At 40.8% G+C, this 18,928-nt stretch overlaps 1 protein-coding gene across 4 annotated transcripts in view; it reads right to left on the bottom strand.

The window, feature by feature from the left end:
- Window positions 1-18,928, bottom strand: part of STRBP (spermatid perinuclear RNA binding protein) — a 158,540-nt gene that overhangs the window by 6,332 nt on the left and 133,280 nt on the right. Inside the window, exons 15-18 of one of the 4 annotated variants that reach the window (XR_010109089.1) lie at window positions 16,977-17,100; window positions 12,337-12,381; window positions 6,312-6,445; window positions 64-5,680 (exon numbers count right to left, since the gene is read on the bottom strand). Coding sequence is in view for 2 of the 4 variants with exons in the window: in XM_034929009.2 (XP_034784900.1) it covers window positions 7,232-7,326; window positions 12,337-12,381; window positions 16,977-17,100 (264 nt within the window). In the remaining 2 variants the exon portion in view is untranslated. The other 3 variants (XR_008626649.2, XM_034929009.2, XM_063594223.1) reach the window with 3 other exon arrangements.

Here is an 18,928-nt window from a genome sequence, read left to right as displayed (position 1 = left end):
CCATAATTGTCTTTCACCCTTTGGAACCACATACAACAAATAAATATAATCCCTTAAAAATACCTGGCAGGAGTGCCCACGTTCTCTCCAGGTCTCCTCTTCACCAGCCTTAACCTTCTGGTCCTTCCATCTCATTTCAAGGTGCTTTCAGCTTTCCTGAGTTCCCCAGGTGCCAATTTCCATAGGTTTTTTACCTCCCAGATGATGGCTACCATATTCCTTTAACGTAGCCTCTGCAGGAATGAGGGATTTTTAGAAAGCTGAGACTTCCGAGAAGTCTCATGATGGAAGAATCCAAGGGGATCCCAACACCAGATTGCTCTGGAAAATGTGTTACTGTGACGGTGATCCCATGGGTTAGAGCACATGTTTGAAGGCCGAGCCAGGAACGGAGGATGTGGCCAAAAACCAAAGTGTGGATGAGGCGGGACATAAAACACATACTTCCAACAGCACATGCCCTGTCCTCCTTCCCACCCCTGAGGAGCTCTCCAAGTAGCAATTACTGAATTTGCACTTTATTATAGGGTTCAGTTACAGTATAAAATGATGGTCTGTAGAAATTAACCCCAACTGTGTAGCTGGCAAAAAAGAAAACAAAACAAAAAAACAGGCTGCCTGGCCCAGGGCTGACCAGTTGGTCACCTTGCCCAGTAGCACACTAACGAAGGAACCAGAAAAAGAACGAGCCCAGAAAGTCTGGATTTTAGGAGGCTGAGGAAGGATCAGGGAGATGTGGGTTGGTTTTTGCTTGGTTTCAAGGCGCACAGGGGATAGCCCAGAAGCCTACAGGAAAGGTGAGCCAAACACATCACAGAGAGAGAAGCCACTGCTGCCAAGTGGGCTTGGAAGACAGAACGGACATTGGTGCATACTAGCGACGCAAACCACCTGCACACAGCATAGCCTCAGACGGGGTGAGCGCCGCCACTCACCGCACTATAATTTGGGGCAAGTCACCTTATCTAAGCATCTATTTCCTCATCTGTAAAAGGAGAAAATTTCTAATTCCAGTTGTGGTGAAATTCAAAACTAATTCCTCAGAAAGGGCTGCTGTTACCTCTAAAAACAGTCTTAAGAAATGTTATTTCTTCTGGTGGTTAAAAACTCATTAGGGGCCACAATGCTTTGCCACAAATAAGCAGTGTGGTTTGGAGAGATCTCTGGGCTCTACTCTCCCTGTCTGCAGGGTGGGAACAACGATCTATGCACTGCTGCTTCTCCAAGGGCCACCAGTACAGCAAGTCATGAAATGGCAAACGGGAAAGGGCCTGAGAGAGGACTGTGTTCTATGAATGCCAGGCGCTCATTCTCCCTGACACAGTCATGCTCTAGAACACGACAGCCTGGGATTCAAAGGTTCCTTTTTCCTGCTCCCCTCCAGGATTACAGCAGGGTGCAAAGAAACATTGCCAAGTGCCCAGAAAGAGGATGACTTGGGGTGGATGAGGAATACCTTGTCCTGAAAAGGATCCCGCAGCCATCCCGCACCCACCCACACCTGAGCAGAGACCCAGCTGTCATTCATTAGCCCAGGAGCTGGTAAAGTGGTTACAGCAGCAGAAGAATCCAACACGCTCAGCAGGGTGGTTCACAGGCAGCAATTTAGAGACCCCAAAGCCATCCAAGCAGGGCTTACCATACACGGGTCCAACTTGGAGGGAAGACAGCAAACTCCAGGCTGGCAGTCTGCCCTGAGGCCTACTCCAAGGGAAACTCCTGGCAATGACCACTGACCTCTGCAATCTGCCACCACCCATCTCTACCGAGTACTCGTCCAGAGACACCCCCTTGCACTTATACCTCGGACCTGGGCTGCTGCCCCTCTGTGCTCCTCTTCCTTGTACCCAATGAGCCAAAGCCTCACCAGCCTGCCTTCAGAGTCTGGCTTAAATTGTTGAAGACATCCTCATGACCTATCTCAGGCCAGGCAGAGAACATGCACTCGGAACATATAAGCTAAGTGAAAACACATACCTCAGATTTCACTGAAATTCAAAGAAAAACAAGCTTTAGATAAAAATGCTTCCTCTGTGGATACAGATGCAATGCAGCCCTTCAGTCTGTCCTTCCAGTATGTTAAATCGTTCTTCACAACCAATTTAAATGAAAAGAGCCCTATTTTAGGCTAGGTTATCTGATCTGGAGTCACCTCAAGTCAGAGGGCCTAGCTACCAGCAGAGCCCATCCTGTCGGCCGCAGCCTTTTAATCCATAGCAGGATGGAATAGAAAAAGGCTTTAGAACAGAGCTAGGTTCCATTAATGGTTCTAGCACTTAACCTGGAGCATCAGTTTCTTTTGTAAACTAAGGATACTACTACTGCCAGAAAGGTAGCTGGAGAATTCAGAAGAATGTCCAAGTGCCTGGCACACAAGATACAAATGTTGGCATCTCTCCTTCCCCTTCCCTTCCTACTCCTTCAGTCCACTGCTGCCCCAAATGACCTAAACGGAGGGCTGCTGTTCACCTCATTACTTGGGGCATTTAGCAGACACCTGCATGCAGACACCTTTTGTCCAGTGCTGAAACTGCCTGGGCGAACGGTGGCTATCTTCACTCTGCCCACCAGCAGGATGGCACAGTTCATCTGCAGAAATGGCAAAGTTCTGCCAAGAGAGACCAAGACCCTCCTCAGAAGGAGTAAGTAATTAGAATGTTGACAACTGATCAGTCAAGGCAAAAAAGAAGTCCTCCCTCAATGCTGGCTGAACAAGGCAAAGACTCCACCAAACAGCCTCCCCTGGGGGGAATGTACTAACTTTTGCCAGGACATTAGCTAAACAAGTATTTCTTAGATTTAAGAAAAACCTCCTGACTACAAGCCAAATCTTATTTGCCTCCTTAAAGGTAACACTCAGTCCTTGTCTACATGCAGTTTTTATAAACTTGGAGCATCTGAGGGCTCCAATCTATGTTCCCCACTTAGCTCACCTCTTACCAACAGCCAAGGATGCATCTGACCACCTTTCTGCAGAGGCTCCTGAAGTCTTTGTAGACACACAAAGGAATGGAAGATAAGACGTGCACCCTCTATTTAATCCAAAAGCATCAATTTCATCATGTACCCATTTTCCTCTTATCGAAAAAAAAAGCAACTTCCCAACTGTGTCCAGACAGTAAATGGACAGACAAAAAGAAAGACGAATAGATGGGCAGATATGTTTTCTCTAAGACTAATAGGCAGAAGGGAGGCCTCATATGGTGTCGAGTGCAGATTTTTCCCCCCAAAAGTATCAAAGCAAACTAGAAGAGACAAGCTACAGGAGTGCTTTTCACTGAAGCATCCTAGTCAACAGCCTTTTAAGCACAACAATCAGTTTCCTCCTTTCCTTTCTGTGCTTTAAAGGAACTTGCTTTCTACCTACTAAACACTGGTAAGCCCTGAAGGTTAGATTCCGGAGGCAGTTGTAACCAAACACCTTTTTAAAAAACTATTAATGCACTGGTTGGACACTTGGACTCAGCAGGTAGATATTCTAAGATCAGCCCTTATGAAGTTCTAAGCACCCTTAAATCCCCCCCCCCCCCCCCAAAAAACAAGTATTTACAAACCCTTGGCAGCAGACTGGCTGGTAATTTAACTACTGTAACAGACACATGAGCAACTTCCTTAAGCTTGGATCTGCAGCAACGCCACCACACTAGCTCTCACCAGGTCTTTGGGGTGTGTTTCTTGTCTAACCCCTAGATACCAGGAGTCCTCTCCCAAAGCCTGGCAGCAGCTGACGCCTATCAGCACCAAGGAACCGACACAGCTCCACCCTGAGCAGGCCATGCACCTGCCTCTCCAACACCTGTTGGCAGAGCCTTGCCCTCCTCACGTTCATCCTCACCTCGGCCAACCATGGTAAGAACACTCAACATTCACTGAGTACGTACTCTGCACCAGGTACTGTTCAAAACATATTATGTGTATTAACTCATCTAATTCCTGAGCCCCATGGGAATGTGCTGGAAGGAGAGAAATTCTTTGGCCCAGATTCCTGCATGGTTTCTAGTCTCTATTTCTAGCTGTGCTGTAAAGCTTACATAACCTAATTTGCATTATGGTACTATTTTTAAAAACCTCCAAAGATCGCTGCTTCAAAGCATCAATGGAATCTGTTAGTTCCTACCTAAAATGATAATGTGGGAAAGGATATCTATTCTTACAACCAACTCAACTGGAATTCTTGACTTAAAACAGTCTTTTGGGAAGAGGCTATTAAGAAAGGAAGGGACTCATTCTTATATAAGTACTAGCTCTGTGCTCTGTAAATAAGGGCTAGAGAGAAACACATCAATATTGAAACCCACCTCAGCAGTAGTTTCTTGGCTCTGCTGTTGTTATCCATTTACCACCCGTCTCCTTTCCAAGACCCCTAATAACACCGAGAAACCTGTGGTCACTGCACAGCATGGCGTCAGACTGTATAGAGTATGAGTTTGAATACACAGAACCTTTCTCATTCTGGATGATTCAGAGATAGCCCCCACCCTCTCTCAGGAGGCACTGGCATAAGATGAATGGGAATTAGGGGAAGACCATTCACAGAGCAGGTTGTTTTCAGCTTTAACTGCTCTTAATGACCCTGGTGTATAGGGCTCTGGATTGCTTGAAATCTAATTGCGGGCGGGGGTGGGGGGGGGGCGGGGGGGGGCGGGGAAAGCAGGGGGATCTCCTTAGTTCTTTCCTCTCTAACTCACTGCTGAAGATTTCCCTCCAGTTATTAATGAAATCTAGGAAACAGGGAAATTATGGTGAATGACTGATTATAAGGGTGAAACTTTCTCATCTGTCATTAAAAAAAATGTGCTCCGTGTTTAAATTAACCACTTTGTCCTTTGTTCTACTATAAAAACTACTTGGAAAGGACCGGAGTATTTGTTATGAATTCATTTCATTACGTTCACTTATTGGACAGAGGTCCATGAACATAAACCAGAGTAGGTTTCAGGCTCTGAAAACTGCCAGGGAAATATTTTAAATGAGTGAATTTCCAAGTGACGCCTATTTTGGTGATGTCAGAGGGCCTACATTATTAAATAGTTTATAATTAAACTAATAACTGAGCTAATATTCTTTTTGCCACAGTTAACTAAGTATCTGGTTCCCAAAGTAGGATATTTGTAATAGGCCCAATTCCAACAACAAGGAGACTGTCAGAATTAAAATGCTTCCACTGGTCACAGCCTCTGTTCACTGGTACCCAGAAGAGGACCTGGTACCTAATAGGCACTGGGCTGTTTCAGCAGGACTGGATCGCACTCAGTACTAGTCAGCTATACCTCATACAACCTTTTATAGATGCCAAAGCCACATTAAATGTACATACAGATTCTGCATGGAAAAAAACAAGAGTTGTTCCAGCAACTTTAAAGTGAGTCATCAAAAGAAACTGCTACTTAGAAACAAATATGAAACATGAAATTCATTTTAATCTACATATATCAAATACAGCCTTAGCACACAACATCTAACACAATTAAATGCATTTATGGGACACACCTAAATGAAGCAAATCTTTATTAAAATGTCTGCCTAACCCTCACATCTTTACATGAACTCCATGATGGTTGAATAAGGTGGGAAATAAATAATCTAGCTACCTAACCTGGAAAAGACAGATGGATTGCTTTAAGTCTATTTGGTCTCTGCAGACTCGATATTCACCACCAGAGTCTTGCTGAAGTTGGTTCTGCAAATAATTAACTTAGCTCAGTCAATTATATACTTTTCCATAGTTACCATAATATTTTGTTTTTGTTTTTTTTTCATTTTCTATTGCTTTTTTCTATGGCTTCTTGCTGTTGTTGTATTAGGGCATACAACACAGATCAGAGACTTTCATTTCTCGGAGAAGTTTTTCTCCTTGAGAAATTGGCACTTTGATCCTCAGCTTGCGTAACAGCTTACACATACGGATCCTACCAGCACTATTACCAACCTTGCTGCTTAGGAAATTCCACTGCTTTGGCCAAAAGAGTGCCCTGTCATTAAAATCTTCTTAGATGAACTGTTCCTATCACTGAATTCTTACATTTAAACAGGTATGTGTGTGTAATTTACATACGTGTTATATCCTAAGTTTCTACACACACACACACGCACTTAGTGTAAGTGAAATGTCTGTCTTGAGTAAAAAGCAGTTACAAGGGTATTAAAACAAATGTTGAAAAATAACTATTTTACATTTAGACCATACAATTTTTAAAGGTAATGCGATGACATATGACCTAAGAGATCAAATACATCATATATGATTGTCATATATGCATGTTGTCTTAATTGACTATTTTTCTCTTTAATCAGAAAATAAAAGAGCTTACCTTTGTATACTGAGATCACAGCTTACAGTCACTATATCTCAGCCTATTTTATACAAGTGATATGGCTACGAAGGTCCGAGGAGAACGAGAATAAAGTGAGATAAACGTGCTGAAAACTGCTTAAAAGTATTAACCTGAAATACACAGAGGGTCCAACACCAGTTTTAAAAATACATTAACGAGGTATTCCCAGCTCTTCAATTAATAATGGTGGCTGATTCATGATTTTCAAACATTCACCCAAAATTAAAAAAAAAAAGAAAAGGCCAATACCAGCAAAATCTCTCAGTGGTTTGTTCCCCAGGCTAACGATTTGAGAGAGACTACAAACGACTTCAGAACTATATAAACTCAACTCCTTACTTCACCACCCATGCACTTCATCTAGTCAGCATGAGGTATGTTGGAAATCTACTGGACCAATTACCTTGCACAAGAGATGGGGTACTCCTGCAGCCTGAAGAAACACAAGCTGCAAGCCACATCCCTGGCTAGGGGCCAGTCCCCGTGCAGAGGATATGGCTTCAAGGAGGACCCCTATCTCTGAGAAATTATAGTAACGCTAACTGACGCAGTCAGGAATGTAACTATTTATGTGCTAAAAAGTGTAAAAAACTGTCAGAACATAGCACAGCTCACACGCTAATTTTAAGCTCTACACTGATCTGTAAACTCCCTGACAAGAAACTATGCTAAAAAGGGGTTAAGTACAGATATTGCTAGGTTTCCAAAGGAAAAGTTTTAAAACAGACACCGTGGCTTTGAACAAAGTATTGCTCTTCTTTAAAATGATCAGTCATTGCTTTCAAAAAGAGGGTGTCAGAGTGGTGTGTCTGAAAGCTGGATAGCCTCAGGGTGTCACATTGCTCTTAAGACCAAGACATAGAAATTGCCATTTCAAGCCAGACAACCTGATGGTTCTAGAAGTCAGAGAAGAAATCTTGAGGGCCCAAGTGAATAATAAATGGTGCGACGCTCAGAGGCTGGCAATAGGGGCTGTCAATGAAAAAACCACCTACAGTAGAGAAAAGAGCAGAGAAGCAAAACTTTATGTTAATTTCAGGCAATTTGGTGAAGCCAAGAGCTTCATTTATATTTCTCTGCTCTTTCAGCTGTAAGTGGAATTTTCATTACAAAATGGAAGGGTGGGAAGGGCAACAGGTGGGGGGACACTTAATTCATTACAGAATTTAAACAGTTGAACTTGCATGGTTACCACTTCTAACAAAGGACTGACAGCTCGATTATTTTAAGTAAAGCAGAGAAATGTAAAAGTTTGCAGCAACTGGGCAGGTTTACAACATGGTTAGTAACTTCCAACAAACAACAAAATTAAAAAAAAAAAAAAAAGACTTGGTAGAAACCATTTGAAATGACTGCCATCATGTTGGAAAACAGCACAGCTCCCTTTTCACCATTACAGAGCGCGTGAGTTATGAAGCAGAGTCAGCTACTTCAAAAGAATTTTCTAACGAGAAATATCTAGAGATTCCAACGTGGAATCCAAATTTGATGACCAATTTCAAATAACAATACAGCCGCAGCTGCCAATTAATAGTATTCCAAAGACAATGAGGACTACTGTAAAGATTTAATTAATAAAAACTGGACACTACCAGCCATGCTTTTTCTTCTCAGTGATGGCTCTGTTTCATCCATAGGTCAGCAAAACGCATCAATGAAACATGAAAACTCCCAGCTGAAATGGGCCCTCTTGTTTATGTCTAGCCACTAATGCACAGGATGAGAATGATAAGTTACAGCTATTTCCAGCAAGTGATGAGGTTTTATTAAAGTATCACCCACCACTAATAAAGACAAAAGACCAAGGAGAAGAAACAAACTAATCATTGTGTAATATATATCTGAGAAGTGACACTAACATTTGTTGTACATTGCCCATTTCACCTTTATTTAGTGGTCCCGAAGGAATTTGGTACATAAATTTACCATATTTTGTGAAGCCCATTCTCATGGATGGGCCCTGTCAAGTTCCCAAAAGCAGAACTGAATAGGGAAAATGAAAGCTAGTTCATACTAAAAACAGACATTTTTAAGACATGGTGCCTTATAAATATTGACAGGGGACCACACTGCTGCTCCTTCATGGGGGTGAGTACCTTAATGAAACCATTGACCTAGTAACATCATTGGCTTTCCAAACAAGGTGAGAATGCAAGTGGAGGACTTAGGTCTGCACCCTTTACAGAACAGCACAATGTTACCCACTGATCCATTTCCACCAGCATCATCAGGTGTCTTAAAAAGAAATGCTGACCCATGGCTGAAACCTGTCACTTTTCACAGCAGCACTCAACAAGAACTGGGACAATCGAAGAGCAAGTTTTTATGGGGACCCTGTTGCTGCTTTAGATTCTGATGTAATTGAAGAGGAAAGGAGACCCTTCAATGAATCCCAGCAAAATCGCTAATCTTCTATCTGCATGAAAAAAGCCAGGGAGTGAACACAATATCTTACAGAGTGAAGAAGGCCACAAGAACAAGAGAGGGTGATTGATTGATTAATTTATTATTTTTAAAAACTTGGAAATTCATAAACTAGGATAATCACATTCTCCTTCCCCATCTCTGGGTAGTGCCATCATTTTAATAAGCAATGCTCAAATAACAGAATGGAACCTTTATCATGGGGATGGCCCTTGTACAACAGGAGTACAAAGGGCTTACAAAGTGAGTAGACTGGCTCAAACTAACAATCACCTTTGCTTTGTTTTAGCACTTTGCTTACAAGTGAATGGGTTTCTAGGGCTAAGTTATTAGTTTTCAATTCCTTGTAATTTGATACCAAAACATATCAAAAATAATAAGCTAAAACAATATTCAAACCCATATTTTATTGGCTTTATTACACACTTCAATATTTACAAAGTTAAAGTTAAATGAAAAGTCTCTATTGTATTAAAAAAAAATAACTACAGCCCAAATTAAAGTGCCCTGGGGCAAATACATATCAATCAACTAAGAATCAGTGACTGCATCAGGAACCAGGCAGTACTCTGTGTTACAACAAAGCAGTTTATTTGTGATCAGTGTTTGAGACTCTATACATCCTTCACAAATTTAATTTTACATAATCTGATACGTCTCTTAAAACTTAAACTTTGAACTGCTAGACTTTTATTTCCCTAGAACAGAAGGGCTGGTATAAGTTATTTTCCAGAAATGAGGTACCGTTTTCACAGAACTGGTTTCTTTTTTTTTTTTTTTTCAAGTTTTAGAGAACTAAATTTGCATTTGTTAAAATCAAAAAGTAGGAAAGATGTTCTTTACAAATAATTTTGATCAAGTATGTGTTCAAAGAAAGCAGGATAAAAAGGCTTTTTCTCTAACATTCTGTATTGTACTGTATTGTTGTTCAATAGGAATTAGCTTCTGTCATTTGCTAAAAGAATGAGTAGTGGGGAACAGGATATGTTGGAAATTTCATAACGGGTAACAGAACCATTCTCTTGGGTAAACCTACAGAGAAAAGAAACGGAGAGGACTCCAAATAAGTTTTATTACTCCAATAAAAATTTCAGGTAAAAAAATATCTGACAGTAATTATCATTAACCTTTTCCAGATCAGTCAGTCAACATGTATACCATTTTGCAAGAGGCCCATAAATCGCTCACAGATCTATTTTGAAATTGCTCTTAATATTTTGATAAATAATATTTTCCACTCTCAAAATCAGGATGGCTACATCTAGGAAGCAATTTCATTGAGTGAGCTACCATGAATTCTGAAAATCAAAAGCAATGCTATTGAATCATGTTCTAAATCGACTGTAGAAATCCATATTGGTTCTCAATGTGGCATATCACATATTCCAGGAGAAACGGGTTGTCAAGGTTCAAAGCATAGCTTTCCATGCAGACCTCAGCTCCAGCTGGAGCCATGGCCAGGCGTTTACTTAACTTCTTAATGGCTATGGCCAATATTGGCATGGCAAATCTGGAAAGATTAATTACTTTCTGAATTTGTAATTAATACGTTCTTGTGGCCTCACAGACTTCTGCATAGTCGAGCATGATTTGAAATCTGCTCCTCTTCCTATGCTAATATTTAACCTATGGAGAAATCACAAAGCAGCAACAGCAGGTATTCAAGAGCACCAGATGATCAGAGGGAAATTACCCCACATGCAACAGCTTTACAAAGGCCAAAAGACATATTTACCTTACAGCCAAAATAAAGCATCGTTTTAGTAGGTTTGCATCACAGTAACATTTAAAAACCAAATCTTTTATGTGAAAAATGGGGGCATCAAATTTCACCAGCTTTGGAAGTCAGTTATATGGCACATGGAAGAGAGGAGCTTTCTGATGTAGGGGCTCAGAGGGCACAGGGTGAAAGTATAATGTTAAAGGAGGAAAGGGAGGAACAAGAGAGAAAAAAAGACCAAGGAAAAACATGAATGTAACTTAGAATCTAGATATTAAAGTATTTTCAAAGGAAAAATCGAGCTCTAGCAAACCTTTACTGAAGAATCTGAAACTTACTGTATGTCTAAAAGAAAGACACAGATTTAAATATCTGCCCCAAGCGGCAGATGTTTTGGCACTTATACAAGACATAGTACAGTGAGTCTAGTGAGCCAAAATGTACTTGGATAAATGGACCAGACCTAAGTCACAGACAGGATGAGATGGTCAGGAGACCCAGAAGCCAGCTGAATAGTTAAAAGCAAATGGCCAAACCCAAACCCAAAGGAACTAGAGAGTTTGAATTTAGAAGGAAACCTGCGTAAGCTTATTATTGCATTAGTCTCCAATTCCTAGTTACCCATACGGCTCAGTTCAAAATATGGGGAAGCCTTGACCACACCCGAGTGTGCCAGAGGATATAAAGGATATAGCTCCAGGCTCTGCACTTTGCCTAAAAGAAAATTTGCTCCGAAAGTGTGACCCTTGTAGCTTCACATCTTTCTAGGATGTAAACTATTTTAATGGGCAAAGTGGTCAAACTATTCACTTTCTACTTATGTCCACAGTTACGAAATCAGATGAAGGTTCAGTTTAGCAGTGTTTTAGGAACACAATTTTCATCCAAACAAAAATGGCAAAGCAGATGCATGAAGAGAAAAAGCACAATGCAAAGGTCTGAGGCTCATGTAGAGGACTAATGCCAAAACTGGCAATACAGGAAGGGCCTTTCCCTTCTGTGTGGATGCACACCCAGCCTGGGGCATGCTGACACACACACTCTTGCACACACACTCTCTCATGCTCTCTTCTCTCACTGACAACACCCTGCAGATGGCTGATTCTATAACATGTAGCACCTGAGTAGAAAAAAGTGTCTAAGAGCATATCACTGACTCCAAACCTATTGCCTCCATTGCCACATAAACCTCATTCAAAAGTTATCCAAAGGGCCACTGGGGTTCATTTATGCATTTGCTTTTATTTTTTATTTTAGAGGGGAGAAGAGAAACACCTATGATATTCTAGCATGTACTACAGACTTCCTGCAGTGAGCACTTAAGTAAGACTGCTGGTGAAACCCACTATCACTTCCTCTCTAGGGCCAATGATACCCATTTACTTCAACCCCAAAGCAAAGTTATGGAAAAGAATGAAGGCTACAAATTTGAAGTGAGCAGTTCCTATTCTTGACTTAAGTTACCCACAACTCACACGGTTCCAAACCAGAAACTTAAGTGTGGCTTTATAACTGGTAGGCAGCCAAGCTAGCAACTGAGTATGGCCCTTCAGTAGCCTTTGAATGGAGTATCAGTTGGCTGTAAGAAGAACTACTTAAAATATTTAATTTCAATATGGTCAGAAACAGGCAATTAGAACAAGCAGTCCTTCAATCAGGCAAAGCGGAGAGAAGAGCAACTCCAACCAAACCAAGAACCACAAGGTTGTGGCATTTTCAAAGGGAATTTAAGTTGGGTCACTAGAATGAATAAATCTGAGATCCTCCAATTAATTTACAAAAACCCTAGATAGAAACTGTGCTTTGGATTGCTGTGACAGTCGCTAAGAGGAGATATCAGTAAGATGGTGTACGTACCATAGGCAGGGGCAGCTGTGCTGTAACCATATGGTGTTCCATAGCCTAGTGCAAAGAAGAAGAAGGCAGATCAGTCCAAGACCCAGGGCAATCATCACTGGCCCAATTCACAAGCACCACCTGCTCAGCACCCTGGGCCCGGAGGACTTCTTCCAGATGTTGGATGAATGAGAACCACTGCCAGAATGGTCCCAGTCTAGCCACTCTCTGTGTGCCTGCTTAAGATGTGGGAGCTCCTCACCATGGCCTACAACGCTCTCCTAGATGTGCCAGACTGTCCTACATCTCTTTCTCACTGCACTCACTGACCCCACACTCTATTTTAACTATCAGTTCCTTGTCTGGGTTCCCCACTAGAGTAGCATAGACCTGGTCAAACTTATCTGTCGTCGCATCATCTGAACCTAGCAGAATGTATGATATATATAGTAGCCACTCACTAAATATAATTTGTTGAACAAAAGAATACTTAAAACCACTCAAACTACCAATCTCTCAAAGTTAGCAAACAGAACTTTCCAAGTATCTTCAGAAAGTAGTGAGACAGCAGGCTGAGGTCTCAATGGCCATTAAAACAGGCATATGAGTCAGGTCGTGAGCCCAAGGGCAAGGTCTATGACTTGCTGATATTTCAATTTCTGGCCCAAGTACAGGGTCTCTCTGTAAATGCTGGTGAATTTGACATCAGCCTCTGGTACCTATGAAAAAGGCTCACATTATTAAGTAAAAGCAAGTACAAAGAAGTTTTTATACCATATTAGTAGGGATTAGAAATATTACCTATATTAACAGAAGCTGCAATCTTTTTACTCTTTTAGTAAAACAGCTTAGATATAGGTAATATGTAAATAAAAATTACTTGGGGCCAGGTGTGGTGGCTCATGTCTGTAATCCCAGCAATTTTGGAGGCTATGGCAGGAGGACTGCTTGAACCCAGGAGTTAGAGACCAGCCTGGGCAATATAGTGAGACTCCATCTCTACAGAAAAACAAAAAATTAGCTGGATATGGTGGTGCATGCCTGTAGTCCCAGCTCCTCAGGAGGCTGAGGTGGGAGGATCACTTGGGCCCAGGAGGTCGAGGCTGCAGTGAGCCATGATCACACCACTGCACTCCAGGCTGGGTAACAGAGAGAGATCATGTCTCAATAATAATAATAATAACAACAACTTCTTATTCATTTATAAATGAAAAAAATTTCTAAAGTGGAACAAGGGCACAAAATCACCATGGCACTTTTACACAGTACCCAAAACAAATGGAGCTTTTTCACATCACCACTCCTTTTTTTGTAACCACTTCTGCTATTGAGAATGATTTCACTCCCTCCTTCTCTGGATGACCAACTGCAACTCACCCTTGAGAACAGGATCAATTATCACCTCCCCTACAAAGTCTCCCAGACTCGCTGTTCTCTCTTTTGCCCAACCCATGTTATACTTGCATCATATTGCATTGTGTTTATTCAATTATCTGGTCCTACCCCAGGCAGTCACTGGGGCAGAGGCTAGGTCTTCTTTGAATGCCAAGTTCTAAATCTCCTGTTTGAGACAACACATTCAAATGTATGCTGAAGAAGTAAACTGCTTTTAGGGACCAACTGAAACAGTTCTGAGGGATGAACAATTTTTACTTTTTAGTCTATAGTTAAGTCATATAACTCAGTCTGAGTGCTCACTAAATCATATTCAAGAGGACACATGTAGCTGAAATAAGCAGTAGGAAGAGGAGACAGATCAGAGGCCAAAAAAGAAATTAATGCTTAAAAAAGGTTAGCTGTCAAATTTATTCCAGAAAACAGAAGCTGTTTGGCTAAGGCTGCAGTTCTAAGGATTATACCAAAACCTCCTTAAGAAGAAATGAGACCACAAGTACTAACTAGGTCATTCATCAGGACACTGGAGTCCTGATTCTAACTTCACCTTTTCCTAGCAAGGTATCTGTGAATGGCACCTGTTATTTAACCTCTCTGAGCTTCAGTGTTCTATGTACAGTAACTGAGTTGCCAGGGGAATTTAATTAAATAATACATGTAAATATACTGACAACAGTCCCTGCTGCACAGAATATACTGTGCAAATGGTATATAACCTATTCATAATCTAAAGGGACCTAATCTGAATCTTGTCTCGGCCATAAAATAACTTCATTTTTAAAAGCTTCGGGACACAGGCCTTTCAGGGAGGTCAATGCAATGACACAAGAGAGGAGTCACTATAGAGTAAAGCCTGGCAACGAGTGGCCATAAACGGTTCCTTTCATGATTACTGCCACTGGACCATAGCCATTTACCACTCTAGCAGGTGGTAAATGGTCCGCGGCAACAAGAGACGTGACCAGATTAAGCCCCAATAGAACACGTCATCAAAGACAAGAAAGATAGTTCATCTCTATAACCCGCCTATTATTGTGAATGAAAGCTTTGCCCTTTCAATAATACACTGAATAAGGCTAAAATTATTAAATATCAGTAGAAATAGTGAGACACACAGAAGACTGTCTTAATTTTAGACTCATAAACTATGTCACACCATAAGAAATTCATAACCTTTTCCTTTTCCCCCAATGCTCCAGCTAAAAACCCTAGGAGCTGAGATATCCTTGAAACATCACTCTTCTTTCTATATATTCAATACATCAATTTTGCTTCCTTTATATTCCTCCCATCTGTTCTCTTCTGGTCTCCCCCTTTCTTCTTCCCTGCCTCCAGTAGCAATACTATCAATGTCTCTTGCCTGGGTTAGTAGTCTTCAGTAGCCTTTTTTTAACTGAGGCATAATAGATGTACATAGTTCCGGGGTTCATGTGATAATTTAATATACCCATGTAATTTATAAAGATCAAATCAGTGAACTTAGGATACCCATCATCTTAAATATTTGTCCTTTCTTTATGCTAGAACCATTTGAACTCTTCTAGCCAGTTTGAAATGTACAATACATTACTGTAAACTATATGCCTTCTAACTGATCTTGTCAATGCTCACACCCATCCCTACACCTCCTGTTCTTCACACTATAGAAAGACTAACCTTCACAAATAAAGTCTGATCTTGTCACTGTTCTCCTTAGAACCCATCAAGACTTAACACTGTGCTTAGGGTTCTAAGACCAAAATCCAAACAATGGCCTCCAGGTCTGGGACTGAGTCGTCCAGCTTTAATTAACATCATTCCCCAGTCTCTCCACTTCTGCCACTTAGTGCTCACCACATTCCACACATTCTGGACTTCTGCTTCTTCAATTGAGCCAAATTCCCCAACAGCAACACAAGGTCTCTGCACATGCTGTTCCTTCTGTGTGCAACACTCTCCCATCCCAGTCTTCTTTGAGTTAACTCCTATTCATTCTTCAAAGCCCAATTCAAATGTCCCTTCTTCTGGGAAGCCTCCAGGGACCCACTAAACTAGACCAGGTTTCTCTGTTACATGCTCTCACAGCAGCATGTCCTTCTTTTTCATCGTACTCATCTCAGTTTCTCGTTGTTATTACTTGATTAATCTACGTCTCACCCTTCAGACTATAAGCTGCATGAGAACAAAATCCATGTCTGCTGTGTGCCAAAGCAGGCACACTCCTTGAGCAATTTACCTACTAGGATTATCTTCTAGAAGAATCATTCCAAAGCCACATCATAAAATTTCCCAAATGGCCTAGTCTTATTCTTTCTTAGAGGAAAGCACAAAGTGAACCCTTAGGGATGTTACCTAAAAAACAATGACTGGATAAGACCCAATCTTCATGACAATTTTATCTTGATCAGTATCTACAAGTGGTTTACTTGTCCAGTTAAAAGTACTATACTTTCAATATTGTGAAGAACTTGATTTTAACAAGACAGCTGGATAATCTACTGTTAAAATGACATAAGAATTAGAAGGGAAGGCAGAGAGAGGGCATTCTCCCAAATCTTCTTTAAGCTATGTGGTGGAATGGAAAGAATATGAACTTTGGAAATGCAAACACCTACATTCAAATCCTTGCTCTGTGGTTTAGTGGTTGCTTCACCCTGAGCTAGCTGCCTTATCTCCCTAAATCCCAGTTTCCTTCCTTGGAAAATAATTTCTACCTGATGAAACTCTGTGAAGATTAAAAACAAATTAAATTAAATTAAATTAAAAACAATTTAATAGGTAAAATTATTTACATGAAAATATCTAGTATATATAGTAAGCTCTGGATAAATTTTTTTTTTCCTTTGTGTATTTCTTTAGCCTTTGATGGTTCCCAAACATTAAGTTTAACAAACACTAATAATGCCAGGCTTCACCCTAATTAAGTAACGTCTTAGCAGTTTTTCTCTCCTGTTACACCCAACCTGTCATCTATGTCCTCAATGAAAACATCCTGCTCACCCTTCTCAATCTATGGAATATCCTTTAATTCCTTGTCAAAATACAGTCCCACAACCAAATGCAATTTGCTCATCTGTCATCTCCCTCCAGGTAGCCTCTCCTCACTCAGCAGATTCCAGGAGAACACCTATGACATTCTGCCAATTCTCTACTTTTAAATTTCTGTGTACATTCATGCCTGTGTTATATTTCCACAAACCCTGTACAACCTTAGAAAATGCAGGAGATGCTATTCTTTGAATTTCGGCCCAGTAAAGGGGGCCAATCTCTTGCAGTTTGTACTATACCTGGAGCTATGTAGCCAGGAGCAGCTGTCGCCCCAACAAAAGCTCCCCTTGTTAGAGTTCCTCTTCCTCTGCCCCGAACAGCTTGGACTGCTGCAGACACAGCTGTATTCACAACGCCCTTTGCCTGTTAAAATAACACATTTTCATTACTGAAAGAAATAAGAACCATCTTATTTCTTCTATCATCTCTTCAACGCACAACAACTATGAGAAACTGTGAGCACGTGGGTGAGACCACGAGCTGTCTGTGATCTTGAACCTTCAATTTATCATCTGAAAAACAAAAATGATACCTACCTTACAGAGATGTTAAGAGAATATGCAAATAACTTCTTTTCGCTTGAGGGTTATCCAGAAAGAGTTCATTTTCTACACCAAATTTCAGTAATCAATTTATATCCAAAGTCATTTTAGGCCTTACTAAAGTAATCATACACACTTGGTACCTAGGTTCCAAATCCAGTAAATTATCTGCCAACAGGCAGAAAATATCTGAGCAACTAATTACATAGAATTAACTGCGAATCTGAGTGGGGCTAGTGGGGGGAAAACATAAAGGGCTAAGACAGGAGGACCAAAGATGAGGATGCCAGTTCCTGCTCTAAGTAACTGTGACCTCAGGAAGGTAATATGATTTCTTGGAGCCCGATTCCTCTGCTGTTTGTGTATGTATGTATCCACTACTAATTATCTTTTTTTGGTTTTTTTTTTTGAGACGGAGTCTCGCTCTGTCACCCAGGCTGGAGTGCAATGGTGCGATCTCGACTCACTGCAACCTCCACCTTCCCAGGTTCAAGTGATTCTCCTGCCTCAGCCTCCCAAGTAGCTGGAATTACAGGCACCCGCCACCACGCCTGGCTAATTTTCGTATTTTTAGTAGAGACAGGGTTTCACCACGTTGACCAGGCTGGTCTTGACTCCTGACCTCAAGTGATCTGCCCACCTCAGCTTCCTTTCAAAGTGCTGGGATTACAGGTGTGAGCCACCGCACCTGGCCCCATTATTAAATAAATAAATACCACTTTGAAAGCCCCTTCTTGCTCTAAAATGCCATAATCTATGGAAATCTCCCCACTAATTAAAAATGTGGATAATGATACCCACTTTGTTTTCCTTAGAGTTGAAACAGTAACCGAGAATTATAAAATGAGAATAACGATACTTTGTTTTCCTTAGAGTAGAAAGAACAACAAGAGAACAGATATAAAAACATTCTAAAAATACAACAGATAACACCGGGAGTAACAGTAAACAGGACTGTTGAAAAACCTCTTTTCCAAACTAAATTTTAAGAAAATCAAAAGGTGTCTAGTTTCAAATTGAATATTATACTTATAGAAATGCAACAAAAACTCAAGCTAGAAACAATTAAGATTCCCCACTATAACCAAGGTGCAAGAAAGTGGTGCAAAGCCTCAAAGCGTACTCTATGATAAAGTCAACAGTGTCTAAGAAGCTGAAAGAGTCAGAATACATACACATTGGTTTATCTCACTTTGAAAATGCAACATCCTTTATTCTTTCCAGGATAACCTCTACCTCTAGTATGAATGGGCAGGAACCTCTACCCTAGTATGAATGGGCAGGAGACAGTTTCAAGGTTAACTGTGTCATGAACGGGGACTGCCGTTTTTGTTTTTCTCTGAAATAAACCAACCCACATATCCAAAATAGATTGCTTCTTGGCCGTCAAGCACATTGAACACATGAGTTTTATAGCTTATAGTATGGAAAATTTCTAAAAATGAGTGAACTTCATGTAGACATCTTTCTTTTTTTAACATGACTTAGTCAAAAGTAGTCAGCAAGCAACAATCTGGCAGTAGCAGAATGATTCCACACAAATCTAGCTCATGTCTAGTAGAACAAACTTAACTACCTAATAAATATTTGCACATGGGCTTTTTAAACTAAAATTAACTGACCAAACATAAGATGTAATATGGGAAAAA

This window comes from Pan paniscus, chromosome 11, assembly GCF_029289425.2.
Source record: "Pan paniscus chromosome 11, NHGRI_mPanPan1-v2.0_pri, whole genome shotgun sequence".
NCBI lineage: Eukaryota > Metazoa > Chordata > Mammalia > Primates > Hominidae > Pan > Pan paniscus.
This window is presented reverse-complemented; position numbering and strand designations above follow the sequence as displayed.